The sequence below is a fragment of the Terrapene carolina genome, unplaced genomic scaffold (genome assembly GCF_002925995.2).
Source record: "Terrapene carolina triunguis isolate 2854851 unplaced genomic scaffold, T_m_triunguis-2.0 Scaffold68, whole genome shotgun sequence".
NCBI classification, from domain to species: domain Eukaryota; kingdom Metazoa; phylum Chordata; order Testudines; family Emydidae; genus Terrapene; species Terrapene triunguis.
Window position 1 is genome coordinate 14,903,089 of NW_020664419.1, and position 15,075 is coordinate 14,918,163.

Sequence of the window (15,075 nt, forward strand, 5' to 3'; positions counted from 1 at the left end):
TTGACATTTCCTCTCTGATGACTACTTAGTGATATTTTTTACCCTTACCTGGGTTGCTCTCATGAATGGGACAGGAGACTTTGTGAGCTTGTATTCTTGGAGTTCTTTACAATTCTGCCTTTGTAAAACTTTCACATCAGGCAGCTCCTCTGAAAGTGACAATAGCAGGTTAAGACCTTTTCCAAGGTCTATTGAAGTCAAAGGAGGCACATGGCTGTTTGCATGTATGGCTGGTCTTCTGTAGTCTCTTGATACCGTGGCTTCTGCCATATACAGCCCCTGAATCCCCACTCAGAGGTTTCACATCACAGAGGGGAAAAGAGAGTAAAGTAATGTAGATAGGGCCAGAGTTAACTTACCTTTTAAAGCCCCAGACAGATGTTTTTGCAGGGTTAGACAAAACCCTAAGGAACAGTAAAACCTCAGGGTTACAACACCAGAATTACAAACGAGCGGTCAACCACACACCTCATTTGGAACCGGAAGTACGCAATCAGGCAGCAGCAGAGACCAAAAAAACACAAAAACCCAAATACAATACAGAACTGTGTTAAACGTAAACTAAAAAAAATAAAGAGAAAGTTTAAAAAAATATTTGACTAGGTAAGGAAACTCTTTCAGTGCTTGTTTCATTTAAACTAAGATGGTTAAAAGCCTCATTTTTCTTCTGCATAGAAAAACTTAAAGGCTATATTAAGTCAATGTTCAATTGTAAACTTTTGAAAAAACAACGGTAATGTTTTGTTCATAGATACAAACACTTCAGAGTTATGAACAACCTCCATTCCCGAATGTTCTAGTATTTTACTTAGTAGTAAGAGGTGTTATAGAAATGGCATGCCGCCTGTGCTGCTTCTCCCACATCTGACCGGTGAGATGAACGGGTTGATGTGATCTTTAGTTTGACAATGGCATGATCATGTGTATGGGACTCAGACAGAACTTCTGTTGAAGGCAATAGTTCTTAATAGAAGAGGGGGTCCCCAGAGCTAATCACAATTCCAGCCTTACAGTCGTTGAGCACAAAGATTATGCAAGCTTAGAGCCACTGGCCCTCCTGAAGTGAGTGGAGCAAAATAGGGGCCATGATCCTGGTCCCATTCTGCATTGGAGATGGCTCTGCACAGAACAGCACATGTGCCCTTTCAAAGTGTTGCAATGGCAGCATTCCCACTGTGAGCTCTTACCTCTGCACTGCATCAAAGAAGACCATTATTGTATGTGTCACAGTCAGGCTTTGGGAATCAGGGCAGCAGGATCTGGCCCAAACTTTCAAGGTCGGGAAGAGGTGTGACATCATTAAAAAGTGAGATCACCGAAGCTTTACAGGACTGATCCAAAGCCCATTGATTTCAATGGAAAGACTCTCAAAGACTTTAGATGAGGCCCCCAGAGCAGAATTACTGGATATGCAGCACCAAGGAGAGAAACTCCTGTTGGCTGTCCTGTCCTCTGCACTATAGAATCTCCTGATTCTTGTGTCTCCCACTAAACCTAATTTTCATACAGAGAAGTGCCTGGGCATGATATGTCACTGTGGGGAAAAAAAGATCTCATAACTAAAATGATTTCCCATGTCACAATTCGAAAGAGCACCAGCAAATTTACCCACCATTCCCAGCTGTTTAACAGCATAAAGATGATTCACTTTTCAGAGAGACTTCAGCTGACTAATAACATGAAACATGTGACCGGTGCCACGGGTTCTGGAGGGAACACTTCAGTCTCATTTCGTTTTTCATTTAACTCACTGGGTTAGAAACCGCGGGGGCTGCTGAGTAATGTGCTGAAAAATGTGACCTGAGTCCAATGTCTGCTTAAAATCTGAGGGTTGTGCATTGGAGTGCACACTGTAAGGGTGAAATTAAACGGTGACGGTCACTGCAGTGTCAGCTGTGAACTGGGAGGATTTTGAGTGGAGTGGCCTACACCTTCTTGAATGCTGTTGTGTTGATTCATTGGCACCAACACCCCATCTGACTGGCACGGGGGGACTGCAGGTTCAGCCCTGTGACCTAGTTCTAGGTTTGGAGGGTGCAGATTTCCTCCACACATGCACGCTGTTCGTATAAACAACCGGCTTTTCCTCTCACAGTGGCCAGATTTACACTGGCATGTGGAGTCACGCCTCGTTTATGCCAGAGTAACTGAGAGGCAAATCAGATCTGAAGCCCCAACATTCAGGCTTTATGAGGGGAATAGAGTTCACCCTAAATGAATGACCAAGAACAGAATGTGTGAACAAATGACAATCTTGCCATGCTTGTGTTCAACATTGTTTGTAATAGATAAATATACTTTATATAAATGCACATGAGCAACTGATTGATGTAAAAACACTCCTAATGATCAGAGATAACATAACCATTCCCACGAGCATTACCTATTTTCAGCAACATTTTTTTGCCATTCATTTTTCTGCTTCTTTCCTCTCAGCTCTGACACATACTATTCTGCAGCTAACAGCCTAATATGATCTTCAGTTTAAGCACTCTTTCCCACCAACAATAAAGGAGAATATGAAGACCTGGATGCCAATAAACTCTGATACTTTTATTCATAAGCGTATTTATTACCAAGATTTATACTGATCATAAAAGTCTGGAAGTAGAAGTATTGAGAGAGCAACAGACTAATGCGAGTGCTGGTCTATTTTCTCTGATATGCCTGTCAGTGAGACATGCAATACGGTGGTGTACATTTTGGGGATTATTATATATTCAAAAAATAAAGATAAAATATATTGGAATTTGCAATGTATAGGCCAGAACCTCACCTGTGATAAATTGACACAACTCTGTTGATAAAAATGGAGCTATGTTGATTTATCCCAGATAAAGATCTGCCCCAATGTGCTTATAGCACTTCTTTGACTATTACTTTACCTTAATTTTTTTTTAATACTCCAGTAGATATATACCTATAAAAATGATTCAGTGCAGCTTTCCGGCAATATTATTACAGTTAACCAACTTCTTTAAGATTTCAAATAGATTATTTTAATAATAATTTTACTTGCTATATTTTGCTAATAATAATTAAAACCAAGATTCTGATCACTTGTGTTCATTAAAATCCCATAGTACTTTGAGCAACAGTAGACATGGTAGATCCCGGTGTCTTGGCAAAATTCTAATTTAAGTAAGGCGATTCTGCATGCAGTACCAGCAGTCAGTTTTGACTTGCTCTGTAGTGCTCATATGCACTGTTAAACTCATGGGCTACCCCTTAATTAGCTTGTATTTAAAAATCTGATTTCACAGCTCATGTTACGAGGCAAAACAGGATAAAGTAACTTGTGCAAGACTGTTCCCACTGAAATCAAAGGTAATTTGGTTACCGACTTCAATGGGGACAGTAGTTCAATTCTGTAGAGCTAGCACTAGGATAGGAGGTAAGATCTAGTTTTCCTTCTTACCTCTGCTACTGACCTTCTGTGTGAATTTAGGCACGTCACATCACCTCTCTGTTTTACCTCCCACCTTGTGTGTGTTGTGTATTTAGATTATAAACTCTTTGGGGCAGGGACTGTGTTGGTAAATTATCTAGTACAATGGCTGTTGAAGCCTCTACATGCTACTTTAATCAAGGACCTTTCTATTACTCATTTGTCTAGGCTATACCAAACTTGCCCTTTTCAATTTGTACGAACAAGGGTCACATTTAAAATGTCTTCTAGTTCAAATGATTCTACTAATTTGAGAGAGATTCTTTATACTTAATATGAGGAATACTAATAGAACTAATAATAGCCTTAAAGCAGTAGACACTTCTGAAGGGTGACCAGTGTAGATGGATATAATAAGTGAGTAAATATGAAAATAGAATAGCAGTTTATCTCAGAAATCTTCAAAAGAAATCAAGATGGAATCCCATTGCACGCCTCACATAATCTGAATTTCATCATAATCACTTACTGAAGCAAGACAAAAGAGGGTTGTTGTGACTCAATCAGCAAATTAAATCAGAGGCAGTGAGGTCCAGGGGAGAAGGTACCAATAGTTTATTGTTATTAAATAAACTACTGAAACTGCATTACTGCTTGTATGCTGACCCATTGTGATATGATCATCTGTTTTTAAAAGTCTTGTCTAACCGAAGAGTATGTGAGCCTGGCAGGAAATCCATTGCAAACAGATTTGTCATTTTGAGATACAGCTGCAAAATAGTTTCCTAACTCTATCTTTTATACTTCAGCTCACAAGGAAGTGGCTTAAACTCCACATGTGCAATTGGTGACCATAGAAAAATAAAGGCAGGGAGATTGTGGATTCTGCTCTAACACTGAAAGATGAAAATGGGGGACAAGTTGGGGTGAAAGTGTCATAGGCATAGTCTTGCATCAGTCTTTCCACATGGACCCTTTCAGCAGGGACAGACAGAAAGCATCTGTAACCCTCTGGTCAGTGTATGTTTCATGTCCCTCCCAGTGCCCGGTCCACAGGGGCTATGGATCTGTAACAGCTGGTAGCTTGAGAACATAGCACTGTAGCACAAGCTGTAGTGACTCATGCTGTCAGCTCTGGAGATCCATGCTGTCAGCCAAAATGGCGATTGTCACACATCTTCATATAAATGATATTCCTAAAAGTTTTAGACTGGGATTTTCAAAGGAACTTTAAATCTTGACAGTCATTGGGGGTTAGGCATCATTCTTTGAAAACACCGGCCTTAAAGAATTAACTAATGCAATTAAAGAAGGAGTCTGAGGTTCAGGTGAGAGAGGAAATAAAATACATGCTTATAGATGAGACTGAAAAAGAGTAAGAGCCCCATCTGACTATATAACTTGTGCTTCGTTTATTGTACTATGGTGAGGGGTATGTTAGCAATGCCCAAGATGGGGAAAGATTCATTCAGAATGTGTATTTTTGGTGAGACCAAAGCAATATCTCATGGACCTTTATACATATATCCACACTTTCATCTTAGGCCTCTGTTTGCATTCCAACATTCTCCTTATGCATTACACAAATCCCATGGTCAAAGGATCAACAGTCATGCTGCTTTATGGGTTCCATTAGGGGACGTGATAGAACGAAGCGGACAATTTCAAGTCCCTAGGAAATTAAACCAAAACTAAAGCCGGCCTTAAAATTACTTTAGTGATATGGAAGTAATGCCCAAACAATCATGTGCCTGTTAATTTGTGGGTTAAAACTCTGGGGAACGATTGAACAAGGATGAGATATGATTGTCAAATATCCCCCAACCAGATATATGTTTCGTAGGAGCGTTGGTTGTATGATTGGCTTTTTTAAGTTGTTATTAAAATGGACATGCTTTACATTTTTTTATGACATGCATGTTTTATGTTCCTCAGATAAATGGGAAGCCTCTTCAGTACATTTTCCCTCATGCAAGACTCAAACTACTGAGAGACCCAAAGGATCACACTGTATCAGGTAAAAATAAAAAATAATAAAACCCAAACAAAATTTACACCTGGTTTTATTAGAATGCTTATTAAGTAGCATGCATTGATTTGCGATGCTAATGATGGTTGCTCAGTCCTGTGTGGCAGGAAATGTACTGCTCATCTTACATGTTTTTAGTGATAACAGAAAACAGTGACCTACAAAAAGGGCCACGGGACTTTGTTAAAATAGATAAATTACTGTAAACAATTTGATTCTGAAAACACATAAGCAACTTGGCTATATTAGTGAGACATATCCAGAGGCTGTATGTCTGTCACTCTCTATATGTCTGTCCTCTTCATATGACAATCTCATATAGAATTTAATAGGGATGAAGCTATTAAGGATCTAAAGAAATTGAATAGACTTGTGTATAAATTCAAAACTTTCAGAATTTTATGAAGAATTCTGCCCTTTCTACAGAGTTTCTGGAACTACCCTAAAGAAACAGTATAATTCTTTATTAAATTATATCAGATAGTTAAAAAACCTATAGAAAAGTTATTGCTTTCTGTTATATTCTATAGAAACTTTTCTCCCTCGTCATCCCTTCACGATGTGTGTGTGTGTGTGTGTAGAGAGAGTGAAAGAAGAGATCAGCTGAGAGCGGATATGTGTTATTTTGTATCCTATTACACGCTCTACAGCTGGTGAATCAGGACCAGTGCTGCAGTACAATTCTTCTATGTCAGAGTGTAAAACACCTTATATATCAAGATTTAATAGGTGCTAGGTCTGTTTGTTGTTTTTTTCAGAATTGTACATTTTTTAATAAGAGAGTGTATTGATTAGGAATTAAGTGTTTTTCTGTGGAGATACACGCTATTTATATTCTGCCAGTGGTATGTAATTTAGGCTTTCGTGGTTTTGTTGCAGAACAATCAGACTTTCTTTTAACTACTATTGAAAATTCTAATAGCATATGTCAAAATCCACTTCTGTCTAGAAGTAATTACTTGTTGCCAACCACTGGTTTCCCTCCAGCATTTAATTGGAAGTAGCATCATGTTTCGTTGCATTGCTATATATTGCTTTCCCAGCATTTTTGGCCGAAAATCTCAAGTATTTTTTCACATCCTCCCCCTGTCTTTCAGGCATGTAAACACGTGGGGCACTCCCATGTGCTCCCTTGTGTCTGGGATGCATCCGTACTGCTCTGATTTGTATCCTCCCTCTTCCAGGCCCTTTTAAACAGACTCTACACATTTACTCATCCAATCACCACCCTTATTGGGCCTGGCTTCATTCAGACAAATGAACTCAAAAAGCAAAACTCAAAGTCCCCAAAGTCCATCCCAAGGCACAGCTTTTACCTCAGAGCCTGGTGTTTACAGGGTCCTTTTATCAGCTCTTAGGAGGTAGGATGACCAGACAGCAAGTGTGAAAAATCAGGACGGGGTGGGGGGTAATAGGAGCCTATATAAGAAAAAGACCCAAAAATCAGGACTGTCCCTATAAAATCGGGACATCTGGTCACCCTATTAGGAGGTGCCCCATTCTAGGGTTTGGCTTGCCTCTGCCTTGCTCAGAGCTGACTCTCTTACAGATGTCCCAGAGTCAGCTCCCGCTTCAAGAACTGCTTCAGGGCTCTTATAAGGAACCAGCTGCTCGAAGTTCCCTCCCTGGTCCAAGTATTTCTGGTTGGCTCATTTAGCAAGTCTGCTCCAAGGTTCAAGTCTCCTGCAAGCAGCTCTTTTGCTCCCTTTCACAAGGCGTTACAGCAGTTTTCTCTCTATGTACTCCCTTGGCATTAATTCTACGAAACAGATATCGCACCCACTAATTAATTTAAAATACGTAGCTCTCCCACTATGCCAGACTACAGAGTTTAAAAAGACAGTTCGTACCCTTTGTACAGCCCTGGGCTCCTGAAGTCAATTGGAGTTACTTGTAATCCTCCTGGGGATTTCTTGCCCTGCAGGGAAATGAATAATGCTGAGAGCCAAGCTGTTCTCTTCCTGCAGACCAGGTGGAATTATAGCTGCATGAAACTAGTTACCTCATGGTTTTATTTTGCAGTGGGCCTGATTCTCTCACCACTGTTGTGTGCTGTTATTTATACTTCTGCACACGGAGTATAAACTGCTGCTGCCTAACCTGAATCCTCCACTGGCTCACACCAATGGCAGCATTTCACACCCACTGTGCACAAATGTAAATCACCATGCAGGATGAGAAGCGATGGAAAATCATGCCTTGTATATTTAATTCCCCTTCACCTTCTGATACTCTCACTGTAAAGGGTTATTTTTCTCAGTCTCCCCTTCAGCCACTGTGATAATGTGCTAAATAGTGGGCACTTGCCATTCACAAGAGAAATCACCATCGAGAATGGTACAACTTGCCTATGGGAATCAGTAGCCTCCAATCTAAAAATATTTGTGTGTCTTGTACATGGGCTCATGGGCTCCTTATTGGTGGGTTAGCACAAGCAGGTGGAGTTCCTGGAATGGTGATACAGGCATGAGCTCAGTAAACAACAGAGCAATGTGAATGTATTGCTGGAAGAGAATTCAGAGGTACCTCTCCTGGTGCTACCGGTGCCTACTGGTACACGATAGCTTCACTTTCTCACTCGGGCTGGAAGAACACACCCTAAAGTTCCTCCCAGTTACTTCCTGACATGAGGCCCTTCCCCTCTGGGAGAAGCTATAGTTTGTAGATGTGGCACACAGAGACCTAACCACCAAAACTGGGGCCAGATTTTCAGAACAGTTCAGCATGTTAGGTGAACGCTTCATGCCCTTTGAACATCTGTTCATCGGTGTCACGCTGGGAGCGGCTGGCTCCTGAGACTCCTTGAGAATCCAGCCCAATGAAGGATTGCCGTCCCTGAGTTACTGGGAAATGGAGCATAATGTGGTAGAAAGGCTAAGATCCCAAACAGAGAAAGGAGGAGAGCAGTGACTCTTAGGGCAGGTCTACACTACCCGCCTGAATCGGCGGGTAGAAATCGATCTCTCGGGGATCGAATTATCGCGTCTCGTCGGGACGCAACAATCGATCCCTGAATCGACGCTTCTACTCCACCAGCGAAGTAGGAGTAAGCGCCGTCGACGGGGGAGCCGCGGAGGTCGATTTGCCGCCGTCCTCACAGCGGGGTAAGTCGGCTCCGATACGTCAAATTCAGCTACGCTATTCGTAGGGAATTTTGAAAAAACAACAACACACCACTTATTCCAGATTGGCCTGATTTTCATAAGTGCCGAGCAGTGAGCTGAATTTGCGTATCTTAAATTGACACCCCCCCCCCCCGTAGTGAGGACTTAGCCTTATATATATTCCCTCCTATCCCCAGGGATGTCTGGTGCACTGCCACTGCACAGTGTTTAGGATAGGATGGCATGGAGCCTGCTGATTTGTTAAATGGTGGGTTTCAAGTGGAAATTTACTTATTGCTGCTTGGAGCAGAAGATATTCTCTTTTCTCTCTCTCTCTCTCTCTCCCCCCACCCCCATGACTTCTGTCTCCCTTGCACATCAGGTAGGTTGCAAATGCAGGAGGATGGTAGTTAGCCAAAGGCAGGACAGCTGCTGTCAGGGAGGAGGTAGGCAGGAAAACATTTGAAGGCTTGAGATTTGCATATTTCATTCCTCACATATCTTTGAGGTAAATGGAATTTTGGGCCCCCTTTGCATGCCAGCCTTCCCTCGCCCTGCTCATCTGAAGAGGAAAACTGGTAGAAATGCTGCAAATGTAAACATGCAGCGTTTTCTGCTGGGTTTTTATGATCTTGGGTGGTCTCTCCCAGGAGCCACACTCCACAGCTCCTATTTGCTATTATAAAAATGAATTGTTTGACCAACCAATACCAACGAACTGCAAGTGACTAGTTCTAGTTATCATCCAAACAGTGAATGAAGCTGTTTATATAATACCAGAGGCAGAGGAGATCTTAGAAAGCTTTTATACAGTGCCAGATCATTTAAAATTGTAATAATTAACTAATACATATCTTAGAAATCACACCAGCCCCACCACAGCAGAGGTGGCACAGCAGCAAGATAATTGGATGATCCCCTATATAACATGCATCTCCTCATTTAAAAAAAAAACAAAAACAAAGCAGAGGTGTCAGAATATTCAGCCAGTCAGATGACGTGATCAGCTACATTTGTAAGCTATTTGGGGCAAAGATGTTCAGTTATTATACGTTTGTACACTGCCTAGCACAACAGAGTCGTGACTCAGTTGACGGTAATAGAGGCTATAAATGTTAAATATTAACAGTCTCAGATCTGTTTAAATCCTTTTCAAACAGTCTGGAGTGACCCTGGATACCTAGTACACAGTCTTTTTTAAAGTGAAAGCAGACAATACAACAGTCACATTACTTCCAGAGTTGAGGGCCTGCTGGGCCTATGCCTTAGGCTGTCTCGGTGCACACCCAAAAGTTTCCCTCAGATTTTGCCAGGAGAATGAGGTGCTGAAGGCAGGGGCATGCCATCTCTGTATGCAAAGCATGCACTCCATGGCCTCTATGCCTGACCGGTTATATGTTGTCCAACTGGAGGGCTGTGGACTGGATCCAGCTCCCAGGATGGTTCCGTCTGGCCTTCATGAAGGATGCCATTTCTCCACAGAGCGTGACCTTGTACACACCATACGTGCAAGCTACTCCTGCACAGAGGATGCCATTTTGGACTGCCTAAGGCCTACAAGGGAGTTGTTCCATGCCTTATTAAAACTAGCACAGCATGCCATTGGCTGATGGAATGAAGGACTGGACCCCTAACGATCAATTAGTTTTCAGTCCTGTGAGAGGCTACTAAGATCGGAGTGTGACTGATCTGTGGGAAAACTGAATGGATCTTTCGAAACTGCCCCTCTTTTTCTGTATCATGCACCATCCCCTAGAGCTCTCAGCTCTTCTCTGTAGTGCAGGAAGATTTATAATACAAAATGTCCTCAATACATTTGCCAAAGCCCAGCAAGTGACCTTTTACTGCTAGGCCTGAATAAATTGCTGAAAGGTTTTGTCTCTAAAGATTCATTAATAGTTTTCAATACATTTGGAAGGAATTGGCATCGTTGTGCAGCTCAGATGCCAAAGCAATGATGGCAGTGATCAGAGAATGATAATGTAGCAACATTTAATGATCCAGAAACACACTGCTTGTTTTCACTCAAGGTTTACTTGTCTCTTATGGGTCCTTGGCCACAGCCAGCAAGAGAGTTCTTTTTAGCATGCCAGCATCTTCCCTTCTGATGTTTAAAATGGAGTGGTTACAGCTGGAATAAAAGAGGGCAGGGGTGGCTGCCTGAGATAATAAGGGCGCTGGCAGTAGCTGCTGCAAATGTTGCAAGAGGGACACATACACATTATGTTCCTCCACCTGATCACAAGACCCTTTCTCATGCAAGATGAAGGCTCAGCATGGCAGGAAATCTCAATAACTCTGCATGTCCGGCTACATCCAAGTATGGGGTAGCCCATGGCTGCAGCGTATCATCATGTGGGACTGAATTACAGTGCTACAGGCAATGCTCCCTTCCCAAATGTACGGTGTCAAGATGTCATCTTTCCAGTTCTGTGCCTGCTGGGCAAAAAGCACCTGTTAGCTGCAAGGCTGTCTGTGCTGCAGAACACCCTCCCTGCTGCCCCTTTTGTGCAGGCAGAGCAGCGGTACAGGGAGGAGTCTGCACTGAATGTGCTAGTTAGGTTCTGGGCAGAGGCTAGGCCTCTGGATCGTCACTTCTGCAGATCTAGTGTTCAAGAAACCACACACAGGAGGGACTGGGCTGACATGTCTGCAAAGAGGCTTCAGAGATGCTTCGAACCCTACCCATAGTTTGACGGGTTAGTTTCTCTTTTCTCCCCCACCCCCGCCATCAAAATCAGACATAATACCCAGGCCGAGCAAATTTACTGGGCATTTGTTCAGGGAGGTGGGGGTGGATTTAACACAATTTTCAGGTATCAAGCCTACATTGCTAGACTTTCTTCCTAGTACATATATTTTGGGTTATTTCAGCTTCAAGTCAGTTCTGACAACAAAACCATAGATTAAAATGCAGACATGCAGCGAACATAAGGAACTATTACCAGTCCGATAACAAGTGCATGAAACACAGGTACAGTCCAGGTTTAGCCTGGGGTGGCGGCCATGAAGATAAGGGAATGGGATATAACTTGTTCCTGATGCTTCACCCAGAGCTGGTGCTAGCCCACTGGGGGCCCTAAGCAGGAATATTTCCCCCCCCCATACTAAAAAAGCGAATAGGGGGCCCCCTTGAGCTGCTCGAAGCTCTAAACAATTGCTTAGTCTGCTTATGCCTAGTGCTGGCTTTGAGTTCACCCTTCATGTCGGGGCAGTTGCCTCCATCCTGGAGTGTATGTGGGCTGCCCCTGCTTCCATGGGCCCAATAACCTGGAGACTGGAGATGATCCTTCCTACAAGAATTGCCCTTCCCTTCCCCAGAGACCAGCACACAAGCTCTCCCTGATCACGCACACAGACACACACAGGTGCGGGGAGTGGTTTATCCCTAAACATTGATGATCCCAACTCATGGACCTCTTCCCTTTCTGAGGGAAATGAAAAGCAAGTAAACATGAGGGGAACAGAAGGGAATACAGATTTACGTGGCCAGGATCATCCTGTGGGATTCGCCATTGCAAGCAGTGAGGGAAGGTGGGGCTGGGTCACTTAATGAACCTAGGTAGAGGATGAAGATGTTTGTTATGTTACTTAATGCACTGCTAGAAAGTGCTCCGATACTACAGTGATAGGGCAGCATAAGAACTATATAGAATAGAATAGAAAACAAATCTGGTTACACGTCTGTGCAGCTAAGTCTTCAAATTGTGTTGTCCATCAAGAAGATATGACTATCCTGCATCATAGATTCCAAGCTATAAGGGACAATTGGGACCATTTAGTCTGATCACCTGTATAATACAGGCCATTGATCTTTTCTGAGTTGATTCCTGTTTGAACTAGAGCATATGAAATGTATCTAGCTGTTTAATGGGCTTCTAAATTTATTTGTAAATAAATGAGCATGAAGCTTATTTGATTAAATAAGCTGAGGGTCCACAATTCCTGTGGCAGTCAGTCTGAGTTGTGCTCACTGCTCGGCACTTATGAAAATCAGGCCAATCTGGAATAAGTGGTGTGTTGTTGTTTTTTCAAAATTCCCTAACGGCTAGTGGGGAGAACCCCTAACCTCTAACACTGCGTTAGCATGTCACTGTATTTTTAGCACAGATGAATAGGAGGAATGGCCACTGAGTGGGGTTCTTGTGCCACAGCTCACAGATCAATATTTACTGTGAAATCCTTAGGCAGAAGTAAACAAAAAATAAATTCCCAGTCCTAAATCTAGTCCTGAATTGTTAAGGACACTAGGACAAAGACAGCCCTCATTTATGCCCATGCAACCTCAATGAGTTCAATTAAATTGCATAGGAGTAACTGAGGGCTGAATTGGAGAGGCAGGGGGATGATATATCTATATATCTTAATAGTCAGTATACAGTGCAAATTAATTAGATGTCACCTTTCTGGATAAACAAGCAACATGTTTATGCATGTATGTGTTTACCTAGAAATATTTTATAGGCTTTTATTCCATGTCTGTGATTGCCTCGCTAAATAGCTCTTTATTCTGAATGCCCTAAAAAGTGTTTTAAAAAGTAAGTTCCATTGACATCATTCAGCAGCTTAATAGCCTGTGTACTTTCCTCTTTTAGAACATGATCATCTCTTGAGTGTGTGTCATAGTGTGTGGGGATTTTCTGAGAAGAGAATATACCCTTTACCCTTGAAGCTTCATGCCTGGTATCTTACAGACTGGACTAGAGAAGACATTGGAAAAATAAAGCAGGAGGGTGGAAGGCAGATTCCCACAAAGAAGAAAGTGAGGTTAAAATTTTAGCCACATTTGAGTGATATGAGTACACAAAGCTTGTCAAGAACATTAGGGAAAATTAGAAACCCAGGAAAAGCTGAGGTAAGGTTGCACTTCTCAGATAAGCTCTTAAACTATCATAACTACCACAAGAGAAGGCAGCATGCCATCTTCCCTTCCTTATACGGAGACTATCAAAAATGTATAGTGTGCAGCTTTGGTTTAATAATTTGTCTCATCCATTCATGTCTCCAGTAACTAAGTATGATTCATGGAAGTGCTCTAAGAGCATGTTCTGGGGGTATGAAATTTATATATGCAGACATGCTAGCACAGTCAAATGATATTTAAAGAACTGGCTGTCACATGAGATCACAGAGCTCTTTACTTTGAGGTGCTGAACACCTATTACAACTGGGTGCACCTTCCAGGATTGAGCCCTTTATAATGATTTGAGAACAATTGCCTTCAGTGTTTGTCTATGGATGGATAAGGTAGTAGTAGTAGCCTGGGTGCCTTATTTGACAAGTGCAATGCTAATTCTGCCTTTCCTCAGCTTCTATGTTTTTAACCTCTAATATTCTTGACAGGTAATATGCCCTCAACTCACCTATGCACTCTTGCCACCTTAGTGGCACTTCAGCTAAGGTTTTTCTGTGGAAATTTCCTTAGCCTTCAAAAAATACAGTCGTATGATCTGCTGGAGAAAATTTGTTTTACAGCAAACTTTAAGAGATCCACAAGAAGGGAGGTCAAGCTGACCTAAGGAAGTTTTTCTTTTTATGTGGCATCTCCATTACTGGAGATTTGCAGCCATGGTAGCCCATTCTGTATGACCATCTGCTAATCTCATTGTGAAGGAGTAGTCTTCTTCATCCACTCAGGATACCACATCATCCATCCAAGATTTTCTTTTTTTGCCTCACGTTCTTCTACCATCAACCGTCCCTGGAACATGGATCACCCACTGAACTGCTTCAAATGAAGTTCAAGGTGGGGAAAATCAAGCCTGAGGGCTCAAGCTGGACATGCAAAAACTGAGATGCCCGAAATCAATGGCCGCTTCTGAAAAGAACAGTTATTGATTATTTGTATTGTAGTGGCACCTAGCAGCCCCATTCATAGATCAGGACCCCATTGTGCTAGGGCAGGGATCAGAGAACTTTGGCACATGGCCCGACAGGGAAAGCCGCTAGTGGGCTGGGCCGGTTTGTTTACCTGCAGCGTCCGTAGGTTCAGCCGATCGCGGCTCCCACTGGCCGCAGTTCACTGTTCCAGGCCAATGGGGGCTGCTGGAAGTGGCGGCCAGCACATCCCTCAGCCCACGCTGCGATCGGCCGAACCTGCGGACACTGTAGGTAAACAAACCGGCCCGGCCCGCCAGTGGATTTACCTGACAGGCCACGTGCCAAAGGTTGCCAATCCCTGTGCTGGGGCTGTACAAGCACAGAACAAAAGGACTGTCCCTGTTCCAAACAATTTGTCTAGTTCTTCTCTAAAGCTGCATAGGGTAACATGTGGTCTAGTAGATAGAGCCTGGACTGGAACTGGGCTCTGTTCATAGCTCTGCTGATGGCCAGTTGTGTGACCTTTGGCAAATCATTTTAATCCCACTCTGTGCCTCAGTTTCACCATCTGTAAAATTGGGATAATGATACTGATTGCCTTTGTAAGGTGCTTTGAAATGTACTGTTGAAAAGCCACGTACAATAGCTAGGTATTATTATTATACAAAGTTTGGAAGATGCATAAATAGTTTTTCTAGAGGTGGTATGGACTGAGAAGTCTAATGAAAAAGCCA

At 42.6% G+C, this 15,075-nt stretch overlaps 1 protein-coding gene across 1 annotated transcript in view; it reads left to right on the forward strand.

Annotated features, from left to right (window-relative positions):
* The window catches only part of PCLO (piccolo presynaptic cytomatrix protein), a 515,291-nt gene that overhangs the window by 338,152 nt on the left and 162,064 nt on the right, over positions 1-15,075 (forward strand). Inside the window, exon 10 of the mRNA XM_026648937.1 lies at positions 5,324-5,405. Coding sequence (XP_026504722.1) covers positions 5,324-5,405 — 82 coding nt within the window. The remainder of the gene's footprint in view (positions 1-5,323; positions 5,406-15,075) is intronic.